Source organism: Anneissia japonica, unplaced genomic scaffold (genome assembly GCF_011630105.1).
Source record: "Anneissia japonica isolate Jap-2015-1 unplaced genomic scaffold, ASM1163010v1 scaffold493_len2256704_cov171, whole genome shotgun sequence".
Taxonomy (NCBI): Eukaryota; Metazoa; Echinodermata; class Crinoidea; order Comatulida; family Comatulidae; genus Anneissia; species Anneissia japonica.
In genome coordinates this window covers 227061-242373 of record NW_022727062.1, presented here as the reverse complement: position 1 = coordinate 242373, position 15313 = coordinate 227061, and the positions used below count along the sequence as shown (strand labels likewise).

The window sequence follows — 15313 nt, the reverse complement described above, 5'->3', positions numbered from 1 at the left end:
TTGTTGACGATAAAATATTTGGAATGATTTTTATTATTTAAGTTTATTGTTAAGTCAATAATATTAGAGAGTTACATAAAAATGTACATCATTCTCTGGGCATTTAAAATATAGTTGGTAGTTGGTCACAAAGAATTTCTGCTGTGGTACAAATATGAAAAGGAGTAAATTGAGTAATTAAAGGTCTAAGTTAAAACTTCCAAACAGACAAATATTTGGACATCTCAGCTTTTCGACTAAGAACATCTGTAAATTGATTAAAACCAATAGGAATGGTAATATTTATGTGTCGGTTAATTGACATAAAATATTCAAATATTTGAACTGACTTTAATCTTCATTTATAACTAAGAACTCATATATGGATATATAAATGATTAAATTTTATTTTTTAACTTTTTTGCTCAACACACACAGTATATCGTCGACCATCATCAGTCACAACAGAACTAGTTGTCAGCAAAAAACGGCGAAATCGGCACCTGTCACCAAGTTGAACAATGTTCAGAAATCACGCTCGTAAATATCTACATGATGAATACCATTCATCGGCAGCACTTAAAACATATATTTTAAACATTCCTGTTAAATTTGAAATGATACTCTTAAAAACACCGGACAGATTTACAATTAACATAATGTAGCATGGCTAGAACTAGTGTAACTAGCTAAAAGTGCATAAATAACATAAAAATTAATACTAACTTCAGAAAATAACAGTAGAGCCTGTATTAGTGTATCTAATCCACTAAAAACAGGTTCATATTTAATTGTTGGAAAATGTTTCTCTGACAAAATTTGAACCTGTGACATATAAAGTATTACTGTCCACCATAAATGAACTGTAATCTATACCTCGTTAAAAACACTCGACCTGATGCCAGCAAAAACATGTTCATGTTCTATTCAGAATCTTGAATGCAGTTGCATGCTGGAATAAACCACAAGATGGGCAGTTGGTGGATGTGGATGTTGAGTAGCACTGCCATAGTACTGTATGATCATTATTAAAATAACATAATAAAAACTAATGAATATATTTTAAATTTTAATTATTCAATATAAAGCACATTTTCAAAAAATGTTCAGGATTTACTATTTTTGAGTGTATAAACTCAATCTGAATCTTTAATTAACCTAGTACATAATATTAATATTATCTTTGGTACACATTTCCATAGCATGTAAGCATTATAAATATGTCTATTTTGTTACCGATTGTTTTTTATGTCATATTTTATACCAAATAAATTTTTAAAAAGTATTGTTTAAAATAAATCTTTAGACAGTACTTCATATATTAATTCATATATATATTATTATAAATGTATAAAATTTAAATGATACTGTATCTTCATCGAATAGTTGAAAATAACAACTGCAGTAGGTACCTTTGTTTTTTGTTAATTGAAATGAGCATGTTTCCTACTGCCATGGACCCCAAACTCCTCCATGAAATTTTGGGTCAGACTTAGGGTCTGGCAGGGGATGGACACAAGGAACAGCAGTTTTGTTGTAATTCGCTAATTTTTCGAGCATGCTATCAACGACTTCAGGATATTTGCCTGACAGGTCATTGTATTCATTCGGGTCAGCAGTTATGTTGAATAAGAACACCACTTGATCTTTGACCACATTTGGATAAAATGGAACTATACCAGAACTAGGTGGTGCTATCCAGTTAACCGATCCTATCAGATACATAGAAAAATAAACAAGAACCAACTCAACATGTATGTAATTGTCAAAGAAACAACACCTATAAAATCTGAAAATATGTAATTTCATAATATTATTAATACTCAATAGTAAAAATATTACTAATATTAATATTATAACAAATATTTAAAAAGTTCTAAAATAGTAGAATAATATTACTTATAATAATAAAAACCTATAAAATCTGAAAATATGTAATTTCATAATATTATTAATAATCAATAGTAAAAATATTACTAATATTAATATTATAACAAATATAAAAAAGTTATAAAATAGTAGAATAATATTACTTATAATAATAAAATGAATAATGTATTAATTTTAAAATACTATACATTACCTTTAACTCCAGTGAGGATCTTCCAATCACCTGACCTAAGAGCAGCTCGAACTCGGACATCAAATGTGCTGTTCTTCCATTTTTTTCCATCTTTAATCACAGTTACAGGATCAATATTGTGCAGGATTTCTTTACGTGGAGAAGCTTTGTTTTCACTAAAAATAATTATAGTAATCATGAAATAGTTCATCAGCAATAACATTTTCAATAAAAGAATTAAGGGAACTGTTATAATTGAGGTTGCTGTTATGACTGAGGGCGCTATTAAATAACTAAGTGCTCCTCTTTTTGCTTTGATAGCTTGTTGAAAACATTTAACACTGTCTACATGTTACTTATGGTGCACAGATGTATCAATGTTAAGCGTAGGGGTACTAGTCTTGCAGCTTAATGGTCAATATAATCAGACATCCCTTTAGAGACTAGTTGAAGATTAAGCAAGAGTTTTTTGCAGACAGTGCACTAAAAGGTGACTTCAAGTATATATAAGTAAATGAGATTGCAGACTAGAAGGCTCAAATGCTTTACTGTCAAAACTACCAGATGTTTCTGAAATCCTTTTTGCTAAAAATGACTTGCAAAAATAAGAGTGTATCTACATTTAGGTATAGATACTATATCAAAATATTTGTGGCTGTAACATTATGAAGAACAGGTGGTAACGCCAACAAAATACTCTATTTAAGGAAAGAATACGAGGCAAGCTCATGAATGGAAAATGACTATGATTTGCCTTATAATATTTAAATTGTATGTGGTTATATAGATTCATGGTTAAAAGTACAAGATAAAAAGGCTAGACTTTGTTATACCTTGTTTTGCAAACTTAGTTTTCTAACGATCATCAGGGGAGAGTGAAAAAAAAAAAAGTTTTGTTATATTATTTAGAAAATATTTTTTCCATAAACATCAGGATGAAAGAGAAAATAAAATTTTATTGGTGAATGTAAACAGAAAAAATAATGGGACGGTTAAATGCTTTAAATTTATGTAATTAGGAAGAAATAAACAAATCTTTTTTTTTTTAGATTTCAAGGCAGCGTCCAGCACAATAAAAATAAAGAAAACTTCTATTTTTTTTCTAAAATTTCTAGTTTTTTCAAGGTGACGCATGCGCTAATTGGCCAAAAATAAAATTTTATTTTTATTTGAAATCTTCATTATTGGCAGGCAGTGGGTTCGCTAAACAAAGTATAAAGAGGTCTCGTCTAACGAGGTTTATACAATAATTGGAGTACAAACCTATTATGCATCCACCTTCATATGATAGAGGGCGCAATAACTCAAACATACTGTTGTGTATTAAAAGAGGTAATTAAGGCAACTCACAAAAGTAAAGCTGTTTCTCTTACCTTATACAAGGCCAAACATTGTAGCCATCAAGGGGCTTGGTGCCTTTAGTATCCCCCTTGGCCAAGCCCTCAACAATAGTTGGGAACCAGTCGCTGACATGTATAAGCTGGTGGTTAACTGTACCCAGTACTTGCTTTGGAAGGAGAGGACTGTGAACAAAACCAACAGCACGGACACCCCCTTCCCATAGAGTATCTTTCCAACCACGCAAAGGCCAATTATTTCCACCTGCTTTTACTTGTCCTCCATTGTCTGCAATATAAATTAGTATCAAAAGTGAAATTATTTATTTTGTTCATATCTGTAGAAACTCAAAAACAATGGTATTTTCAAGGGTTATAATGTTGTCACCGTGTATATGTATCTACATCAAAAAAGGCAAATATCTTTGTATATTATGTTCTAACATTCAGTATCAATATAGGTACAGGGGAAAATACATATTGTTCTATTTTTACTAATAATATATAACATGATTATTAAATGTTGTCATCATAAATACCATCGTTATTATATTACTATTTGGTAGTAGTACTGGTAGAATTATACAGGTAAACTTGGCTAAGTCGACTTTGCCTAAGTTGAATATTTTCTAAATCGATCTTATTTTACATGCCAATTTGTTGTGTTTTCCATTAATTAATGATCTGTGAGTCACATTCTATCTAAGTCAAACAGTTTTTCAATGCCATTTTGGATTCGACTTAAGCAAGTTCAACTGTATTTTATTATTAGTAGTAGTATTAGTAAAGTCCAGTATTATGGGGAAAGTTATATTATTTACTGGTAATTTTGATTTACATATTAATCTATTTTAATCACATTACAAGATATATGCAAACATACAAAAAAAATATATGCAAACAAAAAAAAAAAAAAAAAAAAAAACATTTTTTCATTAAATATCAAATTGTAAGCCTTCAGGAATATTTTAAGAGCCATAAAATTATGTCACCCAGGCCTCCAAAACCTAACATCAACCTAATAAAGGCACCTCCATTTAAATAAAAGAAAAAAGACAAATTTTGTTTTGAACACTCCTAATATGTTACATAATGTGTTACCTGTAGAAAATATTATAACACTATTGTCATATAATCCAGTTGATTGAAGAGTGGAAGTTATGTTTCCAATGGCTTCGTCCATACATGCAACCATTCCAGCGTATATCTGTCGTGATTCATCGTCTGGGAAAACTGTTTTGTACGGCTCTATGTAACTGGCTGGGGCTTCAAGGGGAGCGTGCACTGCTTGAAAAGGAATGTATAGGAACAAAGGCTGAAAACAAATATAAAAAGGTTGGTCATAATATTAAAAGAAGCAATTGTAATCTAATGTAATAAAATATGACACATGATGGCAACAATATATTTATAAATTGACAGAGTTGGAATATATAACACCATCATGGGACAGTACTTGGTTATTTGTTTTGGCTTTTACAGGCATAAATGGCAAAATGTATAAACGAGTTTCATATTTGGTGTTTCCAAGACAGCATAACAATGTAATCCTAAACAAAGGCAATACAATAGTAAAATAAATCATCTCTTCAAGAGTAAATTCTTAAAATGATTAAAAGTGCTCTCTCTCTTTCTCATAGTGAAGCTACCCCTTCCAACTTTATATATGTGTAAAATAGAATTAATTCTGTAGGTTTATATACAAATTTTATATAAATTATGATTTATTCTCTCCTTTGTTACAAGTTACATGTTACTTCTAAAATTTATTTTTATCACTACCTTTTTTAAAGCACTTTTTTTTCTTTCTTTCTTTCTTTTTTTTTTTTATAGAATCATATAGCGCTTTTCACAATCCGCAGATTTTACAAGCGATTATACATGGCGTTGTCATCATTATTTCCCTGGTCTCTGAGTTGGCAGACTTGCACCTTGTGCAATTTTCTCTGCTCCCTGGGGAGTATCCCTGGTCACTGTTGCTTGAACGTGGACAACCCATACATTCAATGCCATACCATTCTACCAGGTACCCATTTATACTCCTGGGTGGAGAGAGGCAAACTTAAGTAGAGTGCCTTGCCCAAGGACTCAAGCAATGCGACGAGCGTCTGTCTCAAACTCCCGATCTCACAATCAGTGAGATCGGGTCCAACACCTTACACACTGTGCCATACGCTCCTACACGCTGTATGTCAAGTCCCACTACATTACATTATGCATGCATGTTTACTGTATAGGTGTAATTTTGCCATACCTGATGTAGAAATGTACTGAATACTCAGTACGTGTGAAAATATGTTTTGCTTTTTCGCAATTGCTTTCACACGTACTGAGTATTCTGTACATTTCCACGTCAGGTAGGGCAAAAATTACACTCATTCTTAATTCTCCTAACGCAAATCCAGTTATCTATACCATCACGACAATAACAATTATCAAAAAAAAAAATTCATGAGAATAAAAGGTACTTTTTATAATTTGACTTTTATCTTTCTCAGAGAGCCTTGATTTGGTTTCCTGCACTGTTGGCAATTACTGTTATTGTTACGTGGTCTGAAAGAAGTCCAGCTTATGACCGTTTTGTAAATCATCAATGCATCCTAATAATAAATGCCATGTCCAAACTACTAATTCAGACAACATTAGAAAATATGTTGGCTTCATTTCTAGGATCTGTACAGTAAACACATACAATCTAGGGTTTGACAGGTATACATTACTGATCGCAGGCATTGAATTGTTTTTTGATGGAGTGCCTGTGGGCAGCCTGCGATGCCGGTGGACTAGATTGTCTTTGATTTTTTATTGGTATGCTGTAATGCACAAAGTGTAGGCAAAAAGTACACTGCACGGGATCGGTACTGTATCGAAGATTGCGGCAATTATAGAAATATTTGCAAAACAAACAGTACCTGGCTTTTGTTATGACCAAGAACAACTTTCTTTGCATGCTCTGCAAACACAATGCTTGAATAGGTATTGTTGTAGTTTGTCGCTACCTTGTCATTATCCCGGAAATCCAAACCGTCCTCCCTGATGTGGGTTAGATAATCTTCTGATCCAGTATAATACCCTATTATCAACAAAAACAATTTATTATATATAAATGCTAATGATTAGAACACAACTTGTCAAAAAAAACAATTTTTGAAACTTCAATTACAGTTTACTGTACAAGTCTTTGGTGCATTCTTGAAAAGTATTGTAACCAAGGAGCAGGGGGTGGTCACTCCCCATCTTCCACCCTTCACTATCTCTCTGTTATAACATTTGGTAATCATAAAATTTATGATATAATATACATAATATAATAATTTTTAATTAATATATTTATTATTCAAAATTTACAGTTATAGTACAGTAAAATACTCACCAAAAAATGTATCAAACCCCCGTTTAATTGGGACAAATTCTTCTTTATAGAATCCTAGGTGCCATTTTCCAACCATGTGGGTCGCGTAACCGTATTCTTTAAGTTTTTGAGGCAATGTGACTTCATCAAGAGGTAGAGCGTTTGGTGTCCATGGTCTTATTACACCATGTTGTAATCCTGTATGAATCTAGATTATAAAAAATTTAATTTTCAATTTTGTCAAGAGTAGTATTTGAGAACTCAAGTCTAGAGATATCTATCATTTTGACAATGATATTGTTGATAAAAATAATGTGGGAAATAACAGGTCAAAACACTTTAAAATCCAGTTAATAGAACAGTAATTAAGGTATATTTGAAGCCGGTCAATAAATTAATATAAAATTATTTGTTATTAAAATAAACATTGTGGCTGAGAGATGTTGGTAGAATACCACCTGCATAATACACCTATGCAGAGGTTCTGCATTTCCAGTTAAAATATGTGGGTACAGTAGCTTATTGTTAAATTTATCCTCCATATATCTCTATAAAGTTTAAAATAATTGTAAACAGTAAATGCATTTCCAAGTTGCAATATCTTCTAAACTGTCCATACTTTGTATATACTTTATGTATTTCATGTTGTTTATTTTATTTATTTACTCAACTTCATGCAGTCACAGGCAAATATACAATATTGTTCTAAAGTTATAGATTGTTGTGTGTTTCAGACTTATTTATGGACCAATTTTTAAAATGTGGACCCATTCTTTGTGGACCCAATAGAAAAATTGTGTGGGACTGTCCCAAATGTCCCAGTAGCTGGTTATTGCCAAATACAAGTTGTTTCTCTTACCTTATACCTGTCTCTTATACACATCTAAACCACACACAGTTGAAGTATTATCGTTGGGAACATTGTATACATAGTATCGTGCTCTTTACCATGTCATTAATGCCTAATTTATATACACATATATTCAGGGTTTAAACCAAATGTTATACAGTAGTAAACAACCCAACAAAACCATTTATTTGAAAGAGTATAACTTGTACTTATTATACATTAAAATTGTACAAATTGTATTTATTATGTTTATTTTCAGAAGAGTTATACATTGTGTAAACGATGACAAACGAAATGCGAAAATAAAGAAATAGTCAACAAAAGTTAGCGATTTGGAGAGGGAGGATTGGAAGACTCAAGCTGCTATACTAGGTCAATTTTAAAAAATTATTAACCGCGAAATGCCTGTGTAAACGTATTGTAGATTATATTTAAATGTTTGGTTAGAAAGATGAATTTTTAAAAAAAGAGATAAGTAATTGGTCTTGCCAGTTTCTATGAGTCTCCAACTCATTTTCACGAAACTTCTTTATAATGATTCCTACCGCCATGGACCCCAAACTCCTCCATGAAATCTTGGGTCTGACTTAGGGTCTGGCAATGGATAAACACAGGGCACAGCAGTTTTGTTATAATTCGCCAATTTCTCAAGCATGCTATCAACGACTTCAGGATATTTGCCTGACAGGTCATTGTATTCGTTCGGGTCAGCAGTTATGTTGAATAAGAACACCACTTGATCTTTGACCACATTTGGATAAAATGGAACTATACCAGAACTTGGTGGTGCTATCCAGTTAACCGATCCTATCAGATACAAAAAAGAATAAACAAAACAATATTAACGTATATTTATGCTTCAGAAAAATACAAATACATCCTAAAATGGTGTGAGTAGGCTTACTTTCACAATGCAACAATAAATAACTGTACTAACTATATTAATAATGATAATCATAGATCCAAACAATTTTTGTGCTCAAGTCCAACCGACCCAAAACCTGAAAATTACTATACAATGGGCTCTAAAATCGGCTTTTTGTTACAAAGAAGCCAAAGAACGTTGAAGATCGATCCATAACTCAGCGTCACTGTGCAGAATTGCGTATAGGCGTGGTCCATGACTACTAGCAACCGGAGAGGCGCTGCATCATTCCACAACGACCTGGACTAAAATGAACCATAGAACCAGGACAACCCCTACTAAAATAAACCATAGTATCGAGGTAACCTAAAAGATGGAATGGGTTTTAATTAAGTGCACGATCCAGATGTGTTCATGTCCTTATCCAAGAAGGCTGCTCACCTTGCAGTAAAATAAAGACGCTGAGAGATGTGTTGAGCTATGGATGAACGAAGTTTAGCTGTCTGTGAAGTGGACACGATAAGTACCGTATGTAAGCGGCGTCCCTGCCTTACCTGACTAAGCTCTCGGCCACTCGACTCGGCCAAAAATTCTTGTACGATTTTTTGAGGCTTTAATTAATAATATACATTGACCCTACCACTTAGACCTGTTAATATTACGACTACTAACGGGTAACACTATAAATAGTAATAATAATAAATAATTAGAGCCAGTGCAAAAATAAAACCGGCTAACGAACTTCTTTCCAACATTTACAATTTCTGTACACTAGGCCTACCATAAACTCCGGTGAGAATCTTCCAGTCTCCTGACCTAAGGGCAGCTCGAACTCGAACATCAAATGTGCTGTTTTTCCATCGCTTTCCTTGGTGAATCACCGTTAGAGGATCAATGTTGTGTAGGATTTCGTTACGTGGAGAAGCTTTGTTTTCACTAAAAATAAATACACTATATTACCATATTTATATCATGAAAGTACTTACAGTTAAATAGTAGTAATATTTTTATCAAAACAATTACGGCATACTGTTTAATGCCCATTGGTTAGAAGTTGCAGAATTATTGCCTATCATGAGACAAATTTGTCTCAGCCTATACGAACTCACAGCATCCAGCTTCATAGAGGGCGTACTAACATCAAATATAGTGTTGTATTCATCGAAGAAGTGAATTCCGTCAATTTAATCTAAATACTAATACCGTAGCCAGGATTTTTAAACTGTGCAGGAAAACATCAGGGTGGACCCACTTTACGCGTAAATTAAAAAAATGCGGACCCATTTTCTTCAAATGAGAGAGCTGGACCCACTTTCTTAAAAGTTGACCCATTTTATATAGGGCCTATCAGATATGCTAATTCATTATAACCCTCGTCCAAATCTACGGTCATCAAAGCTTTTATTAAATATTCCAAGAACTTATTCTTCTTACGATGACCAAAGTTTCATTTCATCTGCACCAAACCTATAGAACAATCTGCCTCTTAACATTCGGTCAGCTGAAAAACTGCATAAATTTAAAACCGAACAAAAAACACATCTTTTTTATTGTGCCTTTCAATAGTAAAATTTTGGAGTATAGAGCATTAAAGCGCTTCTGAAAAGGGAGCTAGATTTTGGCGCTATACAAATACCGCATTGGATTGGATTTTACAAAAATATATGAGAAATATGGACCAATTTTTAAAATGTGGACCCATTCTTTGTGGACCCAATAGAAAAATTGTGTGGGACTGTCCCAAATGTCCCAGTAGCTGGTTATTGCCAAATACAAGTTGTTTCTCTTACCTTATACAAGGCCAAACATTGTAGCCATCAAGGGGCTTGGTGCCTTTAGTATCCCCCTTAGCCAAGCCCTCAACAATGGTTGGGAACCAGTCACTGACATGTATAAGCTGGTGGTTAACTGTACCCAGTACTTGCTTTGGAAGGAGAGGACTGTGAACAAAACCAACAGCACGGACACCCCCTTCCCATAGAGTATTTTTCCAACCACGCAGAGGCCAATTGTTACCACCTTGCTGTATTATTCCTCCATTGTCTGCAATGAAAATAAGCATCAAACGTGTCACTTAGTTATCATGTTCATACCTTGTAAAACAGTGATGGTCATTGTTTTACAAGTGTCGTAAAATTAAGGTTCGTTGCAGTGTTATGTATCGTTAGAAAAAAAATTTAATTAATAATTGAATATATAACTGCCAGCGCACATGTCATTTTGTAAGTATTTTTTATTAGGCCTACAAATGACTTTTATGCAATAAAAACATTTAAAAAAAACATTACTGCAATTGATAAAAGAAAAACCTTTAGAAAACTCCCTGGGATAACATTCTTAAAATAATGACAAGAGAGGGGACAGAGCCCAAACAGATTACGAAGAAAAGAAAGAGAAGGCAAAACAGAAAGTCATTATATTTACTAAAAATTTCTACAATGAACAAATCTAACCAGTAGAAAATATTATAACACTATTGTCATATAATCCAGTTGATTTTAGTGTAGCAGTTATGTTTCCAATGGCTTCATCCATACATGCAGCCATTCCAGCATATATCTGACGTGATTTGTTGGCGGGGAAAATGGTTTTGTACGGCTCTATGTAGCTGGCTGGGGCTTCAAGGGGAGCGTGTACTGCTTGAAACGGAATGTATAGGAACAAAGGCTGCATAATGAAGAAAAGTTTAGTTATTATTAAAAACAAGTTGTAATTTATAATGTCTAATACGCATGATATACTAAAATTCGAATATAGACAGTTATAAACTTTGACGTCACGAAAACATTGCATGTTAGGAACCAAACCCCTATTCTTTATAGGCATACATAGATCGGTTTCAAAATTAGCAGGGAAGACTCTATAACATTATATAAATTTGAACGATTCATTAAATTATGGCTCCTAAGCCCGTTGATTGGATTAGGATTACCGGTGTATAACCGGCACTGACTGAAAGGATTTAGAAAGGTACCACAGCTGGGCATAAAATACTGTTAGTCACTTCGATGCATTTTCTGTACGAAATATTTAATATAAAATACAATTGTTTGACTATCGATTGAGGATCGACAAACTAGCTAGGCCGTGTAACGCGACTACAGTGTGCTCACTGTTCTTCTATGTAAAAACCCCACGCTTTCTAACTCCCTCCATTTCAAATCTAATAGGCCAATTTGTGGGATAAGTTTAGAAATATTTACCAATGTTTTTTAATATTTTAACTTGCATTTTAATTTATAAATAATAAGTCTTGAAACATCCAAAATTTGGTTAGGTTTATTATTGTGTGGAAAGTTATTGAATAACACAGTAAATACTTATATACAGTAAAAACCTCTGGCAAAGATATCAGATTGTGGCATAAATTTAATGTAGGTAAACATACCAAAAAATACAAGACAACCAACAGTACCTGGCTTTTGTTATGACCAAGAATAACTTTCTTTGCATGCTCTGCAAACACAAAACTGGAATATGTGTTGTTATAGTTTGTCGCTAAGTTGTCGTTATCACGGAAATCAAAACCGCCCGCCCTGATGTGGGTTAAATAATCTTCTTGTCCATTATAATATCCTAAATGGTATAAAAAAAAATGTAATAGTCATTTTATAGATATCTTAGGTAAAATATGGTATAAAGAGAACACCAAAGTTGTCAAAAAGACAAACCAACATTAGAAAAAAGAACATAAACTCGGTTAAGAGAAGGGGTAATATTCATATAACATGAATGTGGGGAGCGTTCTTAAAAATGTATGGTAAGGAAAATGGAGGGGAGGTGGGTATTCTCCCCTCTATAGCTTTGTCAGTCTTTTGTGTTGTTCTTATAAATACATTAGAACCTTTCCTTTAGGACAACCTTATTTAAGGAACAACCCTATTAAGGGGACAGTTTTCCATAAAACGAGTGGAAATATATCTTTAAAACTACGTCAACCCCTATTAAGGGACACCCCTATTAAGATGACGGGGACACTTTTTAAGCGTGCAAAATGGTCAAATCAATACATTTTAACCCCTATTATAAGGGGACATTTATTTGTTTTATATTGTATCCAAACAAATAGGTGTACAGTGGTCTAAAAACAGGGAAAAAAAAATCAAATTTAAATTTGACAACTTTTGAGCAATAGACTTAACATCAAATAAGAATTTTTTGCTCTCAATCTTTAGAATTGACACAATATTTAGAATGGAAAAGGTACCCTCCCTGGGCCCTTCTATTTCGAATTCCTGGGTCCGCCACTGGACATTACAACAAATATGAAAATCATATTACAGTAGCTTGATGCCTATAAAATAACTTATAAAATTCACCAAACTTCGTAAAATATCTGTAGCTTCCAGGAGGCTTCTCCCCCTGGACCCCCACCGGGGGGCCTTGGCGGCCCCCAGCCTAGATGCTCTTTTCGCTCGCATACTCGACCTTATTAAGTGCCCCCCCCCCCACTTTCAAAAAGGTTTCGCCGCCGTTGTTCATGTGTTAATTTGTGTATATAAAATGTTGTCAATTTTGACCATTACCCATGGGATTTCTTGTTATGTGTATTTTCATATAGGATTCTAATACAGCCTATGGTATACCATACAGCCTGCACACTGATGTCTAAGTCATCTTGTGCCTCCAATAGAAAGCTGAATATTTAAATAAAGAATATTTGGTCAATAACATTGCACTCGAATCAAGAAACAATATGGGGCCATATATACAGAATTTGTAGTTTTGAATATATATATGTTTATTTCATATAATACAGTAAATGAATTATTTTTTGCATTGCAAATTATTATTTCACGTTTTTGGTTATTGTCCCCCTATTAAGGGTGAAGGCCTACTAAATACTTAAATTTCAATAATTTATATAATACAAATTGTATAAATTGTCCTGTATACAGTTATAGTAAAATACATACCAAAAAAAGAATCAAAACCCCGTTTATGTGGAACGCATTCTTCCTTATAGAATCCTAGATGCCATTTTCCAACCATGTGTGTCGCATAACCATATTCCTTCAGCTTTTGAGGAAGTGTCGTCTCATCAAGTGGTAGTGAGTTTGGAACCCATGGGTGTATTACACTATGTTGCAAGCCTGTATGAATCTTGATTAAAACATGTCAATTTTCATTTAAAATTATTGTTATTGCTGTATAATGATGGTATAAAAATTCTTACAACAAAGTTTTTTTTAAATTTTTTTATAGCCCATTGTTGTCTACCATGATGATTAAAATGGATCTTGGAGAAACACATTGCTCAATTCGATTATTCGGAGATTCCATTTTGAAGATTCACATTGATCTTTGTTTAACGTGCGTGCGCCGAATAGGCTCCATAATGTTACATGGTACTCTTCTATGCAATGCCACTCAAGCAATAATTCGATAACAAGTGAACCATTGATGATGAAAAAAGTAAATCGTCGATGATGAAACAAGTGAATTTTCGATGATGGAATAAGTAAATCATTGATGATGAAACAAGTGAATCGATGATGAAACAAGCGAATCGTCGATGATGAACAATTGAATCGTCGATGATGAAACAAGTGAATCGTCGATGATAAAACAAGTGAATCGTCGATGAATCGCTGATTCTAATAGATGCACAGGTTCTACAAGAGTTGCATTTTCTGCGCAAGCAACAAGATCTGACCATGATCAGACCCTGACTCGCACAACCACACGCGCAAAGACTATTTGAAAGTAATTGACTACAAAGTAAGCGAAAAAAGAATTCTAAAATATTTGAAAACTTGCATTAGTTTGCACAGACGCCTAACGTGTCTTCCAAAAGATAATGTACCACACAGTTTCGTTGCATACATTTTATAATACAGTTTACTCTCCAATTCGAGACCTCTGGCAGTGGTCGCCAGGATTTGCCAGACGTTGGAGCCGAGGTTCCCGACGGGGAGAGGGGCCGACGTCCCCGACGGGGAGAGGGGCGACGTCCCCGACGAAAAACAGTGGGCGTGATCGGGCGTCGCTAAAATTCTCTCGAAAGGTTATTGGTTTCAAAGGCTTATTTAATCAATTTTGGAGTCATTCTGATATGCAGGAAACACATATACATTTTTTTTCTTATACCGACGATTTGTGGTTTTTCTCGGGAGGCGTTTATTTTATTTATTTTTTTTTAAATATTGATACGAATACTCCAATAAACGCCCCTTATTTTACTGTAAATGTGAAACTAGAACAGATATTTACCGTCTTAACATGTGTTATTGAGTGACAATAACGACTTATTGATCCAACCAGGGAAGAACCTGGTGTAGAACATTATTAGAGTTTGTTGACAATGTGCTTTAATTAAATTTGTTCACAGTCATTTAGGGGTGTTTATGCGAGGGAAGTGTTTATTCAAAGCGGGACGTTTATTCGAATAAATACAATATGTCACAATATATCGTTAATCAACAGACATTCACAAAGAGGCTATTATGTGTGCGCTGATTCTCCTATTAATAACATTTTAGCTACAACAATTACTTTTTAACTACCGTACCTGGGCGTTTATTGTTGAGAAGGGTTTTTGAAGGGGCGTTTATTCAAGGCATTCCCCACATCATCCCCCTTTGACTCCTAGATATACGCTACTTACTTTAAACAATACACTTTTTTTCACCAAGGTTGAAAAAATGGCTCCTCAGCAGGAAAATAGTAAAGGGTTTAAATTTTTAAATTTTGATTGCAAGTAGGCCTAATCAGGGCCGGCTTGACTATTATACCTTTGCCAAAAACAATAGTTAGGCCTGTTATCGATCCTAAATATTAAAAATTAAGGATTGTCAAAAAAGTTGAAATGACACGGCAATACAAAAAGCGCATGGTGGATTAAGATTAAATACATACACACATACAT

The 15313-nt window shown here is 33.7% G+C and overlaps 1 protein-coding gene across 4 annotated transcripts in view; it reads right to left on the bottom strand.

Moving 5' to 3' along the window:
* Positions 1-6: 6 nt before the first annotated feature.
* Positions 7-15313, bottom strand: part of LOC117113432 (arylsulfatase J-like) — an 18380-nt gene continuing 3073 nt past the window's right edge. The window contains exons 2-8 of one of the 4 annotated variants that reach the window (XM_033256760.1): positions 6752-6938; positions 6291-6451; positions 4480-4693; positions 3415-3667; positions 2063-2217; positions 1392-1691; positions 7-931 (exon numbers count right to left, since the gene is read on the bottom strand). In XM_033256760.1, the coding sequence (XP_033112651.1) occupies positions 1426-1691; positions 2063-2217; positions 3415-3667; positions 4480-4693; positions 6291-6451; positions 6752-6938 (1236 nt within the window). In that variant the 3' untranslated portion in view covers positions 7-931; positions 1392-1425. Of the gene's footprint in view, positions 994-1333; positions 1692-2062; positions 2218-3414; positions 3668-4479; positions 4694-6290; positions 6452-6751; positions 6939-7611; positions 8388-9226; positions 9382-10235; positions 10489-10898; positions 11113-11860; positions 12022-13361; positions 13549-15313 lie in introns of those variants that run through there. The other 3 variants (XM_033256758.1, XM_033256757.1, XM_033256761.1) reach the window with 3 other exon arrangements.